Raw genomic sequence first — 23,167 nt, 5'->3', positions numbered from 1 at the left:
TTTATTACATTTGCCATGTAAATAGAAATTGCTAGGTTAAAATTGGACTGAAGGTTAGTTTTCTGTTAACAAAAAACAATGTGTTTTCTCAACTTGTCTTTTCATTCAACTGGGGATGTTTCAGAGTTACATGGATACAAGTGCACCTCCAATTTTTGCCTTAGAACTTGCAGAGGCCATAGTTCACATTCAAGTGAAGTGAGTGTATGCAGGGGCCTACGCCCCCCCATCCCTGAGTCACACCCAGTGCAGACCTTCTCACACTTATCTACCTGTGAAATCCTTCATACCTCTCATTACTGGTCAATGACTGTATCAGCAAACTTCATCAGGTGTTTTTTCTACATGCTTTTTACACAGATTATATGGATTATTGTATTAGTAGATTTTGGTTCATTATTTTTAATGTAAAAGCTCTTCAGCTTGTAGTCACAAAGTAATTTTCTCTCGTTTTTCTAGAACAGTTTTTTGTTAATATTGTCAATATGAAATAGCTGTTATTTGTTTATTCTCTATTAAGAGTTCTTACTTTTTTCATTTTGAAATGCTACACGACCCTAATGAATTAAAATGACTTATTAACCATTTTAAACACGGTATTGTGCAAACCCCATTTTCATTCATTTCAATTGCTAGTGTTATATAAATGACATTTTTGTCTAGACACCATTTCTGTTTATGAAATAAAGAAACATATCATGTACATTATTTGGTCATTTTTTATATCTGCAAATGCAAAGACATTTTGTTTCCTTCATCATATATATAAAACTGTAAAACAGTATGTCATTCAATTTTATACAATCATACTCTTACTGTACACTGAGTGCACAAAACATTAAGAAAACCTTCCTAATATTGAGTTGGCTGGATGTCCTTGGGGTGGTGGACCATTCTTGATACACACGGGAAACTGTTGAGCGTGAAAAACCCAGCAACGATATCAAGAAAGATGACAAGTGTTGAAGATAATGCATTTTTGAGAAAAAACATCCATAAAATGGTTCATTAATAAATTCACATTTTGTTGATTTTGAAGAGCCCTTCTATCTCCAACTTTATCATCATTCTGTACAGTAAACAATATCAAAGTGCTTTCAAAAATGTTGTATAGTGGGGGTTATCATATCCCACAGTGTTTTAAGTGTATTAGCGATCACAAGCAATGAGTCTTTTAAAAATGTAAGAATTTCCTTAGAAGGCCAATGTCTCATCATATGAACATGCTCACTTTAAGCCAAATGTCATTTTAATGTGCAAAATGTAATTAAAAGTAGCCTTCACTCATAAATTCCACAAAAATTATATTAAATATGATACCGCAAAGATAGCATGTGACAAATAAAAAAATTGAAATTAGAACTACCCATGCCAACATAATTGTACTAAAGCATTTACTTCTCGTCCACAATAGAGAAATAGTAATGTCGTCTTTTTGTAGGAACTAACTCCGACATGGCTCGTTGGCCAAAGCCTTTTGGAAAATGTATGTTTTTTTTTGTTGAGGCATTTTGGATAAATGCCCGAAAATAAGGTCTGTATTAAACACAAGCTTAGTAGGTCTAAAACGTTTTGTTCTATGAGATCATCTTCAACAGCTGTCACTTTTTGTGAATTTCGAAGCATTTATGTAATCAAAACAAGCACATAAAGGGTTCATAATTCAAAAAGGTCATGTTAACTGACTGATATTATCTCATAGAACAAAAATGTAGAAGAGCTACGAAGACCTTATTTTCGGTGTTCATCCTAAAGCCCCATTCTTTCCCTATTCATTTCCCCCATAGGAATGGCTGAACGAAACAGTGGTAACTAATTTTCCAGTTTTTAGGATTACAAACTTGCGAGCTCTATACATATGTTATTATGAATACAATTAGGCAATTAGAAGGAAGTGTCGCTTTGCGATCAGGGTCCCCACCCAGATCCTTCTGGTCCCTCAGCCAGTTCTCACTTTTTCATGATTGAAGACAGTTCCAGAATCATGCTCTGAAAGAGTGAAAACATGCAGTTATTTCATCTGATTCTTTAGAAATACATGATGAGAATCATACAATACATCCTTAATTTTGAAGAGCATGTTGCGTAATGGCTGTAGTTACCATTGACATTCTTCGTCCACTGGCTGGAGGCGGGGTCATAGGTGGGCTCTCTCCTTGGGCGATACGCTTGGCCTCTGTGTCCGCCCCACTCCCGGAGTTAGGGCTATCAGGAGGACTGGCCAGGTTGGTCTGAGAGAGTCCCCGGGACATGAAACTAGCCTTCCTCGCCGTGGGATAGTGGTCACTGTCAGGTGAATCACTCATGTCACTGTAGTCCTGCAGAGCGCTGACCCAGCTCTGTTTGCGCAGCTGGTTCTGCAGGGCTGCTGGTATCTCCATATGGCTGGCCATGAGTGAAGGTGGTGGCTGTGCTCCGTCGTGCCTAGTTTGGCCTGAGCCTTTAGGCCCGTTGGAGTCATCACTGCTGCATGAGTGGTCCCTCTGGTCCAGGGTGTAGCAGCGCTCCACGGCCCCCAGCTGTCTAGGGTACTGCTCTGAACCGTTGGTGCCACCACCATCGTTGTGAAGAGCTACTGAAGGCATGTACAAGGGGACAGCATCCATTGTGCAAGCTGTCTGAGTGAACTGCATCATCTTTTGGGGAGATGAGTTTGTAAGGACACACACCTGCTGGACCATGGAGTTTTTCTTGGACCTGTATACTATGCTGTCATCATCTGCACCTTTATTTCCATACAGACTTTGTTTGACTTTCTTCACTCCCAGGTGGAATATCTCGAGGAGATTCAAGAACAAAGAAACCCCAGCGATGACGAGCATGAAGATCATGAAAATGTTCTTCTCAGTTGGTCTGGACACAAAGCAATCCACACTGTTTGGGCAAGGCAATCTCTCACATTTGTACAAAGGATCCAGCCCAATGCCATAGAGTACATATTGTCCGACTATGAAGCCAACCTCCACCACCGACCTCGTCAAGATATGGAAAACATATGTGCGAAGCAAGGAGCCCCTGAGTGGAGCTTTCCTTACTCTCTTCTGTTCCTCCAGCTTCCTCAGCTCCCTCTCTATCATTCTCTGTCTGTCTTCATGAATGGGCTCAGCGCCCTCTAGCTCTGCTTTCAGGAAAGCTTTTTTTTTGTGTCTCTCTTTTTCAAGGGCCCTTAAACGGTACAGTGCATGTCCCATGTACACCAGAGAGGGAGAGGACACGAAAATGATTTGTAACACCCAGTATCGGATAAGAGAAATGGGGAATGCATCGTCGTAGCACACATTCTTACACCCAGGCTGGTCCGTGTTGCACACAAACTCACTCTGCTCATCGTCCCAAACATCCTCTGCTGCCACACCAAGTACGAGCATCCGGAATATGAAAAGGATGGTTAGCCAGATTTTTCCCACAATGGTTGAATGAATATGTACCTCTTCTAAGATACTCCCCAACAAGTTCCAATCCCCCATCTTCTGTTTCACATATCCTTATGCTGTAAAAAAATAAATAACGATTTAACATAAACTTCCACTGGGCCATAGTATAACATAAATATCTTACAGTATAAGCAATTATTTCATAAAGGTTTACTGTGTATATTTTTCATGATTGCAAAACAATTGCTTTTTACTAAATTGATTGATCCAATAAGGCAAAATAAAATAAAACATCTCAAAGGATTTAAGAGTTAGAATTAACTTACATTTCAACTAGGTTGTGTTCCACTTGCTTCAGAAAGAACGGATTATTTGGTAGAATTAAACGTTTGTTTCCACCGATTGAAGAGATAGGCAACCCATCTCTGAGCATAGCTACAGTGAATGTCTCTCCAATCTGTTGCAAGCAGGACTCATAAAATGCGAGGATCGATCCACCAAGCGACTGGACAATGGCCTGGGGCTAGTTTTACCACACAATTGTTGACAGCAGGACACCACACAGACACAGTAGGACATGTTACCAATACTGCCAACCATCTCATGGCCAAGCTCTGGACATCAATACATGTCAAATGCATGCTATTTAAATGTTCAAATATTTGTACTATAGGTTGTGATTATGTTTGGATATGATATAAATCTGCATGTGTAGTACAACTAATTGTATTCAACTGACCAAGTCAAAGGGACCAATCAATTGGGCCAGACAGAATGATCAATGAGTCATGTCCCAAGTTAACTATTTCAGGTATTGGACTAGTCTCGCCAAGCCTGCTGACCAAGTTCTGTTAATGTAATGAATTCCATCCTTAACAGATGACACAATTTGAACAAATTCACCTTGTTGCCATTGATATTTAGGAGGCCATTTAGATTCCTGAAAATTAGTTAACCATTTAATAGTTTTCAGTTATTAGAAACAGGAAAATAAATCCTTAGGGAATGTATGAAACACTTCATTTTACATTGCATGGTACTGTGTGGTTGCAATAGCCACCATTAATAATACACCCAAATGGGATTCTAACCTCATGATCCCATTCCATTACCCTGATTTATCATCAAATAGAATGTGTCCTTACAATCACTCTGAAATAAAGTTGAATGAAGTTCGAGGTTATAGCAGTGGTGAGCTAAGGCAAGTAAACCCTTAGCTCAATTCCCATAATAGTTTCTGGATATGTATATTAGAGCATGTACTACTTTGAAACATTGCCCTCCAGAAGGATTCATTATTAATGACCTCTCCCATGACAGCTAGAACTGTGAGAATAGGTGTGTTGAACTATGCCCATTAAGTGTTTCGTTTTAGCTGGAAGATATGCTGCTCTTTTCTATAAAACCTCAGCAGCAGTTGAGAATGTGCCTAAAATATGCTGTATTCATTTGGGTGGTAAGTTAAAGTGAAGTTATTGAATTTATGTGAAATTGAACATTTTCATTAATCAAAACCATGTTAAATAAATAAACTTTATTTTCAAAACCAAAATATGTACAATATAGGCTACACAACGTATATTTCTTAACCATGTTGTCACTTATTCACAACCATCCAAAACCAAAATCAACCAACCAAAAATCTAAGCAGTCAAGAAATGTGTACTTGGTAAAATCCTTAATTTCTATAAACGTAAGACCTTGAATCATACCTAAAATGGAACATCTGTGGCTTATTTTTTCATTTAACTGACCAGCTTGAAGTCAATGCCATATATAATACAGTAAAATGCACTTTCTGCCACGTGACAGAGTAAAGGTCACTTTAATTGTTGTTCCAATCTTTATTTCCAAACACTCACAGATTATGTTGAAGTAGAAAAGCATACGTAACTTTAGTACAAATTTTGTACAAGCAGCACAGGCTGCAATGCTCCATAAAAGCATTAGGAGGTCATTCACATTCTGTTATTTACAGCTAAAATTGGTTAATTACTTGATTAAATATATGATTGCAGAAGTGTTTAACTCCTCATATGGTATAACCTTGCTAGGGCATATTAAGAGTTGTGACGTTGAGATGGGATATTGCCCAGGATCAATATGGTAGATTAGATTCAACACAAAAAAGGAAGAAAAATAAATCCAGTGCATTGAAATCTGCTAAATCAACAGACATATCAAAACAGTTTATACAAGTTGTATTCATTTTGGCTGTGGGGCGATAATACATTGTATATTTAAGCCTGTGTGGATTTTACCTCATGGATATTCAGATCCTTACTGACCACAGCACAAAAACACATTTCAGTTGGAGTTCTAGTTGACTGTGTTCATTAGTTCCAAGTCCATTAATTACAGGCATCACATTCAGATCTGCTTCCACTCATTCATCAAATGGGCCATTCAAGTCTTGACCTTGAAATGTCTGAGAGTATAAGGAGCCTAGTAAATGAAATCTTCATCGAATTAAAAAAAACATTCAGAAGTCAGTTTGCCATCTTCTCCTTCTTCTTAAAAAGCTTCATCAGTTGGGAAAATCGCTTTGCAATCTAAAGATTAAAAATAAACAGAACTGACATCAATGCGCAGCATTAACTACTAGTACCTTATATCAAATACATAAAATGTCATTATCAAAAAGAAACTCCAGTGGCATAATGGCCACGGCCTCCGGTGCACATGTACTGCTGCAGCATGTGTTCGAATCCGGCCCACTGCTATTTCAGCACACTCTCTCCTCTATCTCTATCAAATAAACATGCAAAGAGACTTTCAAAATATATTTTTAAAAATAAACTTCAAACACTGTAAAGACAAAAAATGCTCTATGAATATAAAGAATTGGGTTACAATTCAAAAGGGCTCATATAAAAGCTTTTGTAATTACATTAACGGTTATTTAATATTTGTAAATGCATTATAAACCATTAACAAATGGGTTATAACAAATTGGTCAAAATAGTGCCATAGCCTGTCAGTGTTTGCCAAGTAGTGAGACTATTTACCTCGAGGTATTAACCATTTATAAATGCACTTAAACGCAGAAAAATATTGAACCCTTATGCATCATCATGCAACCTTATTCTCAAATGGATGCACAGTTAAACAATAGTTATTTTCTCACTTTTTGGTGTGATACATTGTTGTTCTGTCCCAGAAACAGAAATGTTTGGTTTTCACAACAATGGTCAACTCCCATGTGTCTTGCCCCACATTTGAAACCATGATGATGCATTGGTACACTTATCTATTCCAGGAATGAAGGCCTCGTCTGAACATCTCAAGCCATATTATTGGTTCGCTGGTTTCGGAGAACTGCCTGATTTTGTGAGATCTGCCCGTCTGTGAAACACACTTGAAATAAAGACAACCTGGAACATGCCCAGAATGTGTTGACACTGACGTTACAGTGCGTCGTGAAGAATCAGGATAGATGTGGCTATGAGACGTGTGCAAAACCCAGACGGAAAAGATTGCGCGAAATAAAACTGTTCACAAGATAAAAATGACGACAGAGAGGATAAATTCTCTATGCAATTTGTTTCACTTTTAGATACAGAAGTTCTGCTGAATGATTTAGCAAGCTGCCCAGCTAGCAAAGTAGCTAGCTATCGTGCTAGCACATCTGTCCTAGCTAACTAGGAAATGTTAGCTAGTTAGCATTGAAACTTTCTGCTAGACGATTTAGCACAAGATATTTGGCATAATATAGTTAGCTAGCTAAGTAAGTCACGCTTGCTGGAAAGTTAGCTTCGCTATAGCAGGCAAACTGTAGCTGCTACCTAGCTAACATCAACAGGGCAGAATTTCCCTGGAATTAGTTTAGCTAGCGTTTTTGGATTAACACGCTAGTTAGCGAGTTGTCTCTAGCTAGGTAGATGGTAAATTAGCTAGCTTGCATCCTTTGTCAGCACACCAATTGTAAAGCTGCAATATGCAATTTTTGGGGAGATTTACAAACTCCCCAGGCTGGTCCGTGTTACAAACTCACTCTGCTCATTGTCCCAAACATCCTCTGCTACCACACCAAGTACGCGCATTCGGAATATGAAAAGGATGGTTAGCCAAATTTTCCCCACAATGGTTTAATGAATATGTACCTCTTCTAAAATACTACCGAAAAGTTCCAATCCACCATTGAAAGCAGGTCTAAGAGGCAGTAGATCTGTTTTATGTGAGGTCATTTTATGCTTCCTGTTCTTAAGTTTCATTTTCGCGTCTTTTACTTTCGGTTTTGTACACCAACTTCAAAACAGCTGAAAATGTATTTTGGTTTAGATGGTACAATGATTCTCTACACTATACATACATTGCATGTTTTGTCACAAACTGATATTAGGCAAACTATTAGAATTTTAGCAACTAGGAAATGGCGTTGTGATTTCTGCAAATTGCACTTAAGACTAATTTACTATTAGCTAGTGTATTAGCAACAATTTTGATAACCCCTTTAATCTGGTAGTTAGATATTAGTGTTGGCAAGTAATGTTAAACACTAGCTAGCTATTATTATATATATTTTTTAAATATATACAAATCAGGGGGTAGATCAGCTTTAAATTACAGATAGATTGTGGCTTCCATCAATGTAATAGTGTGCATCATTTCCAATCCCCCATATATGTTTTTGGTAAACATTATTATTACATATTTTTTTAATAGATGTTCCTTTATTATTTTCCCCTAACGCTACCACCCCACCCTTAACTGGAGTAAACTAATGGAAAACACTTAGGCTTCTACTTCCAGCTTATATATACATTTCACAGACACAGTATATTTTACAAAAGTTATCTTTTGTTTGTTTTTAGTCCCATCCTTCAGCTCCACTGAACCCCTTCCATCGATCAATGAACACCATCCAGTTTTAATTTCTAGTTTCCATATATTTTTTAGTTGTGCTGTTTCACAAAAGTTCTGAACCTTTCTATTCTCATAGATTCTACATACTGTAAATTAAAGATATTTTTTTGCTAAAAGTATTATTAAATTAATTGACTATGACTTTTTAAAATCACCCAGCAGTGCTATTTGCAGAGTTAGCTCCAGGTAAAAGTTGCAATTCTTCAGCGGTTCCTGAAACCGCAACCAAAAACAAGATGGCGCCGACAGAGATGATCGCTTCCGAATCCTTAGGAAACTATGCAGTATTTTGTTATGTATTATTTCTTACATTGTTACCCCAGGAAATCTTAAGTCTTATTACATACAGCCGGGAAGAACTATTGGATATAAGAGCGGCGTCAACTTACCAACATTACGACAAGGAATACGACTTTCTCGAAGCGGATCCTGTGTTTGCACCACCACCCAGGATAATGGATCTAATCCCAGAAGCCGACCCAAAACAATGGCAACGCAGAAGGGGCAGCCTCCTGGTCAGGCTCCGTAGACGTGCACGTCGCTCACCGCTGCCGAGTATACTACTCGCCAATCTCCAGTCTCTTGACAACAAGGTAGATGGAATTCGAGCAAGGGTTGCCTTCCAGAGAGACAGAGATTGTAACATTCTCTGTTTCACAGAAACATGGCTCTCAGGATATGTTGTCGAAATCGGTTCAGCCACCGGGCTTCTCCATGCATCGTGCCAACAGAGATAAACTCCTCTCTGGGAGGAGGAAGGGCAGGAGTGTATGCTTCATGATTAATGGCTCATGGTGTAATCATAAAAACATACAGGAACTCAAGTCCTTCTACTCACCCGACCTAGAATTCCTTACATATTACCTCCCAAAGAGAATTCTCATCAGTTATCGTCACAGCTGTGTACATTCCCCCTCAGACACCAAGACGGCCCTTCCTGGAACTTCACTGGACTCTATGTAAACTGGAAACCATATATCCTGAGGCTGCATTTATTGTAGCTGTGGATTTTAACAAAGCAAATTTGAGAACAAGGATACCTAAATTCTATAAGCATATTGATTGCACTACGCGCGGGTGTAAAACACTCGATCACTGCTACTTTAACTTCCTCAATGCATACAAAGCCCTCCCCCGCCCTCCCTTCGGCAAATCCGACGACGACGCTATCTTGCTCCTATAGGCAGAAACTCAAACAGGATGTACCAGTGACTAGAACCATTCAACGCTGGTCTGACCAATCGGAATCCACGCTTCAAGATTGTTTTGATCACGCGGACTGGGATATGTTCCGGTCAGCCTCAGATAACAACATCGATCTATCCGCTGACTCATTGAGTGAGTTTACAAAGAAGTGCATTTGAGATGTTGTACCCACTGACTATTAAAACCTATCCTAACCAGAAACTGTGGATTGATGGCGGCATTCGCGCAAAACTGAAAGCGCAAACCACCGCATTTAACCTTGGAAAGAGGTCTGGGAATATGGCTGAATATTAACAGTGTAGTTATTCCCTCCGCAAGGCAATCAAACAAGAGAAATGCCAGTACAGGGACAAAGTGGAGTCGGAATTCAACGGCTCAGACACGAGACGAATGTGGCAGGGTCTACAGGAAATCACAGACTAAATCAAAAACAGCCACGTCATGGACAACGACGTCACACTTCCAGACAAACTAAACACCTTCTTTGCCCGCTTTCAGGATAATACAGCGCCACCATCACGCCTCAAACTCAATCTTCAAGTTTGCAAATGACCAAACAGTAGTGGGCATGATTACCAACAACAACGAGACAGCCTACAGGGAGGATGGGAGGACACTCGGAGTGTGGTGTCAGGAAAACAACCTCACTCAACTTCAACAAAACAAAGGAAATGATCGAGGACTTCAGGAAACAGAAGAGGGAGCACCCCCCTATCCACATCGAAGGGACAGCAGTGGAGAAGGTGGAAAGTATTAAATTCCTTGGCGTACACATCACAGACAAACTGAAATGGTCCACCCACACAGACAGTGTGGTGAAGAAGGCGCAACAGCGTCTCTTCAACCTCAGGGGGCTGAAGAAATTGGGCTTGTCACCCAAAACCCTGACAAACTTTTACAGATGCACAATCGAGAGTATACTGTCGGGCTGTATTACAGCCTGGTACCGCAACTGCACCGCCATCAACCGCAAGGCTCTCCAGAAGGTGGTGCGGTCTGCACAACACATCACCAGGGGCAAACTACCTGCCCTCCATGACACCTACAGCACTCAATGTCACAGGAAGGCCAACAAGATCATCAAGATCAGACGGCGAGGTCAGTACAGGTGCATCAAAGCTGGGACCTTAGAGACTGAAAAACAGCTTCTCTCTCAAGGCCATCAGACTACTAAACAGCAATCACTAAATCAGAGAGGCTGCTGTCTACATTGAGACCCAATCACTGGTCACTATAATAAATAGATCACTAGTCACTTTAAACAATGCCACTTAAATGTTTACATATCTTCCATTATTCATATCATATGTACAGTTGAAGTCGGAAGTTTACATACACCTTAGCCAAATACATTTAAACTCAGTTTTTCACAATTCCTGACATTTAATCCAAGTAAAATTCCCTGTCTTAGGTCAGTTAGGATCACCACTTTATTTTAAGAATGTGAAATGTCAGAATAATAGTGGAGAGAATTATTTATTTCAGCTTTTATTTCTTTCATCACATTCTCAGTGGCTCGGAAGTTCACACACTCAATTAGTATTTGGTAGCATTGCCTTTAAATTGTTTAACTAGAGTCAAACGTTTCGGGTAGCCTTCCACAAGCTTCCCACAATAAGTTGGGTGAATGTTGGACCATTCCTCCTGACAGAGCTGGTTTAAGGTTTTTAGGCCACCTTGCTCACACACACCTTTTTCAGTTCTACCCACAAATGTTCCATAGGATTGAGGTCAGGGCTTTGTGATGACCACTCCAATTCCTTGACTTTGCTGTCCTTAAGCAATTTTGCCACAACTTTGGAAGTATGCTTGTGGTCATTGTCGATTTGGAAGACCCATTTGCGACCAAGCTTTAACTTCCTGACTGATGTCTTGAGATGTTGCTTCAATATATCCACATAATTCCCGTTCCTCATGATGCCATTTATTTTGTGAAGTGCACCAGTCCCTTCTGCAGCAAAGCACCCCCACAACATGATGCTGCCACCCCCGTGCTTCACGGTTGGGATGGTGTTCTTCGGCTTGCAAGCATCCCCCTTTTTCCTCCAAACATAACGATGGTCATTATGGCCAAACAGTTCTATTTTTGTTTCATCAGACCAAAGGACATTTCGTCAAAAAGTACAATCTTTGTCCCCATGTGCAGTTGCAAACCGTAGTCGTAGTTATGGCGGTTTTGGAGCAGTGGCTTCTTCCTTGCTGAGCGGCCTTTCAGGTTATGTTGATATAGGACTCGTTTTACTGTGGATATAGATACTTTTGTACCTGTTTCCGCCAGCATCTTCACAAGGTCCTTTGCTGTTGTTCTGGGATTGATTTGCACTTTTCGCACCAAAGTACGTCCATCTCTAGGAGACAGAACGCGTCTCCTTCCTGGGCGGTATGACGGCTGCGTGGTCCCATGGTGTTTATACTTGTGTACTATTGTTTGTAGAGATGAACGTGGTACCTTCAGGCATTTGGAAATTGCCCCCAAGGATGAACCAGACTTGGAGGTGGAGGTCTACAATTATTTTTCTGAGGTCTTGGCTGATTGCTTTTGATTTTTCCATGATGTCAAGCAAAGAGGCACTGAGTTTGAAGGTAGGCCTTGAAATACATCCACAGGTACACCTCCAATTGACTCAAATGATGTCAATTAGCCTATGAGAAGCTTCTAGAGCCATGACATAATTTTTGGAATTTTACAAGCTGTTTTAAAGGCAGTCAATTTAGTGTATGTAAACTTCTGACCCACTGGAATTTTGATACAGTGATCTATAAGTGAAATAATCTGTCTTTATACAATTGTTTGAAAAATTACTTGTGTCATGCACAAAGTAGATGTCCTAACCGACTTGACAAAACTATAGTTTGTTAACGTGAAATTTAGTAGTTAAAAAACGAGTTAATGACTCCAACCTAAGTTTATGTAAACTTCTGATTTCAACTGTATTTTATACCATCTATTACACCTTGCCTATGCCGCTCGACCATCACTCATCCATATATTTATATGTACATATTCTCATTCACCCCTTTAGATGTGTGTATTAGGTAGTTGTTGGGAAACTCTTAGATTACTTGTTAGATATTACTGCACTGTCGGAACTAGAAGCACAAGCATTTCGCTTCACTCGCATTAACATCTGCTAACCATGTGTATGTGACCAATAAAATTTGATTTGAAGCTACATATGGACAGTACCAAAACAAAATGATTTAATGAGTGTCTCTTTGCAGCAAAATCTGCAGAGCTGGGATGGTTGTATCCCCCATATAACATTATATTGGTTGCAAGAATTTTGTATAATAATTTAAATAGAAAAACAAAGTTCTGAATCCAGTGTCGTTTTGTGTATTAGTTCATCGAATCAGTACATCGAAAATCTCTTCCCAAATACTTTGCAATCTATATGGCACAGCTGTCAATTTCTTGGTCCTTTCATGAAACTGGTATACTTTTTATTCATCAAAATTTTCTTTAACCAATTGTGGTCGTTAATGTAGGGCCGACAGACAAGTTCCTTACGTTCTCCCCCTTCCACTTGCCTCTTCCATTTTTGCAGTAATTAAACAGATATGAAAATAGCAATATTTTGGAGATGTCATTTTCAAATAACCGAAGTGAGAGGTTGTAATCTGAATAAAGGGAAAAAGGCCATTCTTGAACATGGGGTGAGACATTCTTACTAATCTGCGAGAGAACCAGTTTGGATTTAAGTATAAAATTTGAAGCCTTTAGTGAGAGGTCTAATGCTTTAATATTTAATCATTTCTGCCCTCCGAGTCCATATTCATTATATAACTAGGTCTGTTTAAATTTTGTCTGGCTTGCCTTTCCAAATAAAATTGAATATTTTTTGCTCAGATAGTAAAAAACAACAACAAATTGCTAGGTGTAGGCAAGGCCATAAGCAAATAGGTAAACTGGGATATGACTAAAGAGTTAAATCAGGGTGATTTTCCCACAAATAGACAGGTATTTTCATTTCCACAGTAGCAAGACCATATCTATTTTTGCTAACTTTAAATTAAAAGTTATGGGAGTGAGATCATTGAATACTGAGTACGCCCACATATTTTCATACTATGTTATACATTTTTTTACCACCTGTTTCAGGAAGTTACATATATATGACCTTCCACCCCCACCTGGGATATGGAAGCCTGATGAAACGTGAATAAATATCATCTGGAAGCAGGAGCAACAGTGTGCGGCATTTTGCTTTCTGTTTTCCATGAGTTTGCCTACAACTCCAGCACCTGTGGAAAGTACCTGGATGTGCGCATGTTCTTCAGCTTTTGTACACTTCACCGTCAGACCATTTTATTGGTAAACTACCCGGTAATGTAAAAGTTGTATTCTTTCGTGATCCAATATGTAATATAGTACATTTTTTGTAATTTCGTTATAATCCAGAGAGGTTAGAAAAAGTATCTAGATCCTCTATGAGGCTGTGGAGAAATACAACTTGTGGATTTAAACGAAAACATGAATCATCAGGGTACAATGACACCTTTGTTTTTAGACCCTTGATATTCTTGTTGGATCTGACTTTAATAGCTAACATTTCGATGGCCATAATAAATAGATATGGCGATAGTGGACAACCTTAATTTAATCCTATTGACAGTTTAATACTTTCTGAGAAGTAGACATTACTTACTATTTTACACCTAGGGTTACCATCCATCCATCCATACACAACCGTTCAAAAGTTTGGGGTCTTTGTTTTTGAAAGAAAAGCAAATTATTTTGCCCATTAAAATAACATCAAATTGATCAAAAATACAGTGTAGACATTGTTAATGTTGTAAATGACTATTGTAGCTGGAAACGGCAGATTTTTTATGGAATATTTACATAGGCCCATTATCAGCAACCATCACTCCTGTGTTCCAATGGCACGTTGTGTTAGCTAGTCCAAGTTTATAATTTTAAAAGGCTAATTGATCATTAGAAATCCCTTTTGCAATTATGTTAGCACAGCTGAAAACTGTTGTTCTGATTAAAGAAGCAATAATAAAAACTGTCCTTCTTTAGACTTGTTGAGCATCTGGAGCATCAGCATGTGTGAGTTCGATTACAGGCTCAAAATGGCCAGAAACAAAGACCTTTCTTCTGAAACTCATCAATCTATTATTGTTCTGAGAAATTAAGGCTATTCCATGCGAGAAATTGCCAAGAAACTGAAGATCTCGTACAACGCTGTGTACTACTCCCTTCACACACACACACATACCTTTAACCCATTGTATAAGAGACTCTCCAAAATGTAAATATTCCAGGCATTTACAGTGGGGAGAACAAGTATTTGATACACTGCCGATTTTGCAGGTTTTCCTACTTACAACGCATGTAGAGGTCTGTAATTTTTATCATAGGTACACTTCAACTGTGAGAGACGGAATCTAAAACAAAAATCCAGAAAATCACATTGTATAATTTTTAAGTAATTAATTTGCATTTTATTGCATGACATAAGTATTTGATACATCAGAAAAGCAGATCTTAATATTTGGTACAGAAACCTCTGTTTGCAAATACACAGATCAAACGTTTCCTGTAGTTCTTGACCAGGTTTGCACACACTGCAGCAGCGATTTTGGCCCACTCCTCCATACAGACCTTCTCCAGATCCTTCAGGTTTCGGTGCTGGCGCTGGGCAATACGGACTTTCAGCTCCCTCCAAAGATTTTCTATTGGGTTCAGGTCTGGAGACTGGCTAGGCCACTCCAGGACCTTGAGATGTTTCTTACGGAGCCACTCCTTAGTTGCCCTGGCTGTGTGTTTCGGGTTGTTGTCATGCTGGAAGACCCAGCCACGACCCATCTTCAATGTTCTTACTGAGGGAAGGAGGTTGTTGGCCAAGATCTCGCGATACATGGCCCAATCCATCCTCCCCTCAATACGGTGCAGTCGTCCTGTCCCCTTTGCAGAAAAGCATCCCCAAAGAATGATGTTTCCACCTCCATGCTTCACGGTTGGGATGGTGTTCTTGGGGTTGTACTCATCCTTCTTCTTCCTCCAAACACGGCGAGTGGAGTTTAGACCAAAAAGCTCTATTTTTGTCTCATCAGACCACATGACCTTCTCCCATTCCTCCTCTGGATCATCCAGATGGTCATTGGCAAACTTCAGACGGGCCTGGACATGCGCTGGCTTGAGCAGGGGGTCCTTGCGTGCACTGCAGGATTTTAATCCATGACGGCGTAGTGTGTTACTAATGGTTTTCTTTGAGACTGTGGTCCCAGCTCTCTTCAGGTCATTGGGCAGGTCCTGCCATGTAGTTCTGGGCTGATCCCTCACCTTCCTCATGATCATTGATGCCCCACGAGGTGAGATCTTGCATGGAGCCCCAGACCGAGGGTGATTGACCGTCATCTTGAACTTCTTCCATTTTCTAATAATTGCGCCAACAGTTGTTGCCTTCTCACCAAGCTGCTTGCCTATTGTCCTGTAGCCCATCCCAGCCTTGTGCAGGTCTACAATTTTATCCCTGATGTCCTTACACAGCTCTCTGGTCTTGGCCATTGTGGAGAGGTTGGCGTCTGTTTGATTGAGTGTGTGGACAGGTGTCTTTTATACAGGTAACGAGTTCAAACAGGTGCAGTTAATACAGGTAATGAGTGGAGAACAGGAGGGCTTCTTAAAGAAAAACTAACAGGTCTGTGAGAGCCGGAATTCTTACTGGTTGGTAGGTGATCAAATACTTATGTCATGCAATAAAATGCAAATTAATTACTTAAAAATTATACAATGTGATTTTCTGGATTTTTGTTTTAGATTCCGTCTCTCACAGTTGAAGTGTACCTATGATAAAAATTACAGACCTCTACATGCTTTGTAAGTAGGAAAACTTGCAAAATCGGCAGTGTATCAAATACTTGTTCTCCCCACTGTATATATAAATGCCAACCGTACTTTTTCAAAAGCCTTTTCAAAGTCAGCTATGAATTCCAGGCCTGGTCTCCCATATTTTTCATAGTGTTCTATTTTTTCCAGTACTTGTCTTATATTATCTCCAATGTATCGTCCATGTAAAAAAAACCTGTCTGATTAGGATGAAAAATATTCGACAATAGCTTTTTAGTTCTATGTGCTATACATTTTGTTAGAATTTGTGTGTAAGAGGCCTCCAATTTGTTTAATGGACTGGATCTTTATATTTACCACTTGGGTCCTGATTCAGTAATAATGAAATAAGAACCTGTTGAGTATCTGATAATCTACAATTTTTATAGGAATGGTTAAAACATTCTAATAACGGTCATCTGAGTCCATCAAAAAAGGTACGGTATAACTCAACTGGTATGCCATCCAGCCCTGGAGTTTTCCAGGACTTAAAGGCTTTAATTGCATCAAGAAGTTCCTCCTCTGTAATTTGGCCTTCACATGAGTATTTCTATACAGCTGTTAATTTTACATTATTAATAGGAAAAAAATCCTAACAATTAACTTCGGTTAGTGGAGATGGAGGAGACAAATGAAAATATATGGTTAAGCTACTTTGCTTCCTCTTTCAAAATATTGTTTGGTGAATCATGGGTGACTCCGTAATTTGTAGCAAGTTTCAGTACATTTCTATGTTGAAGATTACAAAATTATTTGGGGCATTTTTCCCCATATGCCATACAGTTCGCTTTATTTGTATAATATATTACACATGATCTTCTTGAAAGTTATTGCCATCTGTACTGTTAGTCCCTCTAGTTCCTTTGTTAATATGAATTATTTTGACCTAAATTGCTTTTGTTTTAAAGCTGAGTATTGAATTGCATGGCCTCTATTATTATTTTCAGCTAGCAGTGGATAACATAACTAGCTAAGCCTAAATGGTATAAATCATGATAATGATAATAGAGTTGTGTAGCTAGAGTGCTACAATGTCAAAATTCCTCCTCTCCAACACAAATTAACAGAAGAAGACACAGAAGGGGACCATGAGACCCTAGGTTGTATTTTAAATAGTTAACTGTTATCAAGTTCTATTCTGACTTGTAGTGTTAAAAAGGGGAGAAAAAAAAGATATCCCCTTTTAATCCGAATTAGCTAGGCTACTCACTATACCAACGATAGGCTACCACCGTCTTGAGTCACTGCAATAATAATTGTTTTCCTAATGTCTCCTTCCATTAAATTACATTTTGTTCTTACTATACTGAACAAGAATATAACATGCAACAATTTCAAAGATTTTGCTGAGTTACAGTTCATATAAGGAAATCAGTCAACTTAAATAAATGTATTAGGCCTTAATCATTTATAGATGATTTGAGAGTTCACTCAGAGCTTAGCCATACTTACAGGCAGTATTGGGTACTCATCACTACATACACGAGAAGATTCAACACTTTGTTAAACATGTTCAGTCAATGAATGGTGGGTATGAAGACCAAAACACTCAACATTGTGAGAGGATACCTCCTCCAATGTTCCACCAACCAAAGGTATTACGGTTACCATTTCACACTAGAGCGTTCAACATACTTGGACTATCACAGAGAAGTGGTAAGTGTGTTGATATCATCTGTTAAATGGCAATATGTTAGAAATTATGATTGAATGATGTCCTGGATGTAAATTTGACATGGGCATCTGGGTTTCAAAGGTGGGTCAAGACAAATCCTGAAAACCAACCTCTTCTGTTCCTGAGACAGAGCACCAATGCATCACACTCAAAAGTGAGGAAATAACTATTGTTCAACTATGCAACTATTGAAAATAACGTTGCATGATGATGCATAAGGCTTAATCTTATAAGCATTTGTAAGTGCATTTATAAATGGTTAATAGCTGGAGGTAAATATTTGTTCACTAATTGGCAAACACTGACCAGTTAGTTATTGCACTATTTTGACCAATGTGATACTGTTTATTAACTGCTTATAATGCATTTACAAATTATTCAATAATTGTTAATAGCGTGATTATAACCCCTTTATAAACCCTTTACAATAAGGTTCCATTTGTAAAGGGTTACCCAGAATTGACATCAATGCTCAGCATTAACTACTAGTATATTATATCAAAAACATAGAATGCCATTACTATCTAAAGTAAATTAGTAAAGACATACCTGAGCGGGTGTCTTGTTCAATTTCTCTGAAAGGGCAGAGAAAGTATCTGGAGAGGAACCTTTCATCTTCAGTGCGAGGAGAATATCTCGATCTTCATCCCTTCAAGAAAAACAATTATTTTAGTGGCAATCATGACACTTGACACAGAGACTCTCCAACAGCTAACATACAAATGGCACATAACAAAAAGGCATGTATTTAAAGACCAACTCACCTTGTCCACGTCACCATCACTTCACCCTTTTTTACGATGATATTCTTGGCAGACAGGCTGTTGGGTGAAGGGGTAGATTGGGGTGGAGTAATGACTTCACTTCTCTCTCTCTTGGAGCTTCCAGTCCCCTTTCCTTTGGGACTTTTTGAGGACTTCTTTTTATGCATGCTCCTCTCTGGGATCACCTCCTTTTTAACCCGCTTTGCTTTAGTTTCCACATGGTGCTTTGTGCGCTTTTTCCCGGTCTTACCCTTGCTGTGGTCTCTCTCTGGTGTGTCTTCTATGATGGTGAGGCATGGCGAAGATAGCGCAGATGTTGTTTCGGTGATTGTGGAAAGGCTGGAAAGGTAGAAAGGAGGACTCGCCTCTGAAAAAGGGGATTTTGAAGGAGTTTTTTCTGGGGGCTGATCTTCGTCTTTTCCATGTTTTTCTTCTCCTGGTTGTGTTTGAGGGCTCTCAGCACCCCCAGGATTGATGTCTGCACTTGTGGGGCTGATGCCTGGGTTGGTAGAAATTACTTCTGGGCTTGTGAAGTTGACACATGGGTAGGCACAGTTATTTCCTGGGTAGGTAGAGTTGACACTGCCTGGGCTTGAAGAGTTTACTCCTTGGCTTGAGTTGATTCCTAGGTTGGTGGAGTTGACCACTGGGTTGGTGGAGTTGATGTCTGGGCTTAAAGAATTCACTACTAGGCTTGATGAATTAATTCCTAAGCTTGTGGAGTTGACACTGCCTGGGCTTGAGAAGTTATTTCCTTGGTAGGTAGAGTTGACACTGCCTGGGCTTGAGGAGTTATTTCCTTGGTAGGTAGAGTTGACACTGCCTGGGCTTGAGGAGTTATTTCCTTGGTAGGTAGAGTTGACACTGCCTGGGCTTGAGGAGTTGACCCCCGAGTTGGTGGAGTTGACCCCCGAGTTGGTGGAGTTGACCCCCGAGTTGGTGGAGTTTGTGTTTGCATGCCGTATCCTCACAATGAAATGATCATTTGACTTCTCCATCACTACTGCCTGCATGGGCAAGTGAGGCTTGAAGTGAAACAAGGGGTTAACAGGAGCCTCCCTGGTCCTGCCACCACCGCTTGATGCACCGCTGGAGTTGTCCGTGTCCAGGGCAAGGTGAATGTCCTGCTCTGTAGCGTCTTCCCCATCCATAAGAGCATCCTCACTGAAGTGTGCACTGATGACACTGTCTGGAACAGACATGGGCTCCCCGCTGGCTGGGTGCAAAAAGCTGAGGTGATTGTCAGACTTGAGAGGTGAGGGAATTGTGAGAGACTCAGACAGATCTTCTGCCAAGATGGAATATGATCTATGCGAGAACACACTGGACTGTGGTGTCATTCTGCTTTCTGGTAGGCCGGAGGGCACCTCTAACATGCAACTCTCATCCAACAAAGATGGATTTAATGGAATTTGTACTTTTGAATTTGGAGAGGAAAACTTGATAGGTGAAATAGCTGACCATGTGGCAATGAGTTTAGAGGGAGTACCAACTTTACTTGGGGTACCAACGCCTAGGAAACGCTCTCTTTCTTTCAGAGGAGTACCAAGGGACCAGCCATGATTGTCCCCAGCTGAGACACTCGTTTCTAGCAGATCAGATCCTTGTAAGAGACACTTGAAGATCTCTCCCATCTGAGAGTCCGTTACCAGGTTGAACGTTAGGCTGGAGGCTTGCTGTTCTGTGAGGATTTCAAAGTCAGGCTTGTCATGGAGTGAGCCATTTTGAGACAGCCGGCGAACACAGGTTGCTGTTTTCTCAGCAGATGAAGAGCTGTTTGATGGTAAGATCTCTACCACGTGTTGCAAAGGAGGTTGGATAACAGGAGGATCTGAGGTTTGAGTCACAGATTCCATATCCTCTTCGAAGGACATTTTAATATTTTTGCCTCTCCCAAGACCTGTTTTGCAAGGGGGGACAGTCCGAGACCTGGTTCTTTTCATGCTGGTTTCAACACACTCAGTGAATTCCTTTTGCAGTCTTTTTGGTGCAGAAGATCTGGTTATGGTCACTCCCTGCTGCATTTTAAGTTCAGCGGCCACAGATGGCTTGGGGGACTTCACAGGCAGCTTGGGGGACTTCACTGGCAGCTTGGGGGACTTCACTGGCAGCTTGGGGGACTTCACTGGCAGCTTGGGGGACTTCACTGGCAGCTTGGGGGACTTCACTGGCAGCTTGGGTACCCCATTTCCAGAGAGACTCCTGTCTCTTTTTTCTGCTCCTGCCGACTGACTTCCGTTTGAGGATTTGCAAACACTTCTCAGTGCAGTCTGAATCTCCTTGAATAAGAAGTCTAACTGCACATCCACGAATTCCCACAGTTTCAACTTCATATTAAGTGGTTCTTGGTCAAAGATGCGGTTGACAATGCCATTATTTGATAACTTACTCAAAACAGAAATGATGATGTTCTTCAGTTTAACTTTGAGGTAATCTTCTTGGCTGCATAGTTTAGTAAAGCTTACACTATCAACAAAGTCTGTAAAAGAGGGAAAAAAGGACATGTCCATAACACCGCAGAAGGTTTTCTTAGGGAATGTTGAATGAAGCTTCATGTACTTTTTTCTGCACTCATAGCGAATCTTTGCAAGCATGGCCATAACCTCCTCCACGGTAGACAAGGCAGCTTTGGGTAACGGAGGTTGAACAGTTTTGTAGCGGGTTTTGTTTGATGTGGGGCTTCCAAATGGTGAAGTCAAGGTTTTACTTCTGAGTTCAAAATTCTGTTGTGAAACTGAACTATTTTCTTTGGCCGGCTTCTTTGAAAGTCTAGGGGATGACTTGAGAGTTGGTTGATTTTTATTAGTTCTTGTGGGCCTAACCGTCATGGCTGGAGAACTTGGCATGACTGGAGTTTCTTCCTCTTCACTTTCACTAACAATTTCACCTTCTTCCAGTTCCTCAAGGCTGGAAGGATGGACAGATGTCTCATCCACATCTCGTTGTGCAGCATGTGTGACGGAGCAGCCAGGATTGTTGTTCTCCTGATTCACTTCCAACTTCTTTGAATTGGAATCTCCAGTAGCACTGGGAAACTCTGGTCAAATACAATACATTGATTAGCTAATTAAAAGCATACCATGTCTACACAGTACAGTCAGTTTCATCGAGTTAAAGCAGTTGATTAGCATGTGTATACCTATTAAACCCACTCAAATCTAAGTTTAGACATGTTTAACATGTACTGCCCTAATTGTTATAAGTGGATATAAAATGAAAGATTAATCTCTCATGTGAAGTTCAATCGTATCCACAGAGATCAAATGTGGACTTAGGCTTTTGCTCTTGCCAACCAGTACACATCTGATTTAACTAATCATAGACTTCAAATCATGATGTTAAATCAGGTGTGTTATTGCTTGGTTAGAACCGACACCAGCCCTCTTAAGAAGCCTCGCAACAAAGACCACAACACACACAATTCAATGAATTATCTGAAAGCCGATTCACATTTGCTGTACTGCTATTCTTGTTAATTAGTTTGACTTGTCTTCCTAAAGCCTATCTGAAGACATTTGAAATGTCCATCTACTGTGTATTAAATAAGGTCCAGGTGGTGGACCAACAAACAGAATTACCTGGATGAATGAATGACAACAATATGACAATACCCCCACCTAAAAGTGCATGAGTAGTCATCTTCTTGTCCCTCATTTGTTTGCATTTTTGTCCACCACTTGTAGGTGTTATCTCTCTGATATCACTCAACCCTGATCTTGTTCTTCTCTCCCTGCATCAACAACTACCTGTCCACTCCAAACATCTTGGAGTATAAAGGTCTCTAATTGTTTGTAATCTTGGTAAAGGCAACATGATGAACCCATAATATGCATAACTGTAGTTTGTGTGTTTTAATTAACTTAAATCAATCCCCCAAAAATTATAAGAAAATTACTTAAAGTCATGATATACAGTGGGGAGAACAAGTATTTGATACACTGCCAATTTTGCAGGTTTTCCTACTTACAAAGCATGTAGAGGTCTGTAATTTTTATCATAGGTACACTTCAACTGTGAGAGACGGAATCTAAAACAAAAATCCAGAAAATTACATTGTATGATTTTTAAGTAATTCATTTGCATTTTATTGCATGACGTAAGTATTTGATCACCTACCAACCAGTAAGAATTCCGGCTCTCACAGACCTGTTAGTTTTTCTTTAAGAAGCCCTCCTGTTCTCCACTCATTACCTGTATTAACTGCACCTGTTTGAACTCGTTACCAGTATAAAAGACACCTGTCCACACACTCAATCAAACAGACTCCAACCTCTCCACAATGGCCATGACCAGAGAGCTGTGTAAGGACATCAGGGATAGAATTGTAGACCTGCACAAGGCTGGGATGGGCTACAGGACAATAGGCAAGCAGCTTGGTGAGAAGGCAACAACTGTTGGCGCAATTATTAGAAAATGGAAGAAGTTCAAGATGACAGTCAATCAC

The 23,167-nt window shown here is 40.0% G+C and overlaps 1 protein-coding gene across 5 annotated transcripts in view; it reads right to left on the bottom strand.

The window, feature by feature from the left end:
- Window positions 1-240: 240 nt before the first annotated feature.
- Window positions 241-23,167, bottom strand: part of LOC139556188 (gap junction Cx32.7 protein-like) — a 35,599-nt gene continuing 12,672 nt past the window's right edge. Inside the window, exons 1-3 of one of the 5 annotated variants that reach the window (XM_071369802.1) lie at window positions 7,369-9,355; window positions 2,103-5,926; window positions 241-1,989 (exon numbers count right to left, since the gene is read on the bottom strand). In XM_071369802.1, the coding sequence (XP_071225903.1) occupies window positions 1,951-1,989; window positions 2,103-3,467 (1,404 nt within the window). In that variant the 5' untranslated portion in view covers window positions 3,468-5,926; window positions 7,369-9,355 and the 3' untranslated portion in view covers window positions 241-1,950. The other 4 variants (XM_071369803.1, XM_071369801.1, XM_071369798.1 and 1 more) reach the window with 4 other exon arrangements.

This window comes from Salvelinus alpinus, chromosome 27 (genome assembly GCF_045679555.1).
Source record: "Salvelinus alpinus chromosome 27, SLU_Salpinus.1, whole genome shotgun sequence".
Taxonomy (NCBI): Eukaryota; Metazoa; Chordata; class Actinopteri; order Salmoniformes; family Salmonidae; genus Salvelinus; species Salvelinus alpinus.
This window is presented reverse-complemented; position numbering and strand designations above follow the sequence as displayed.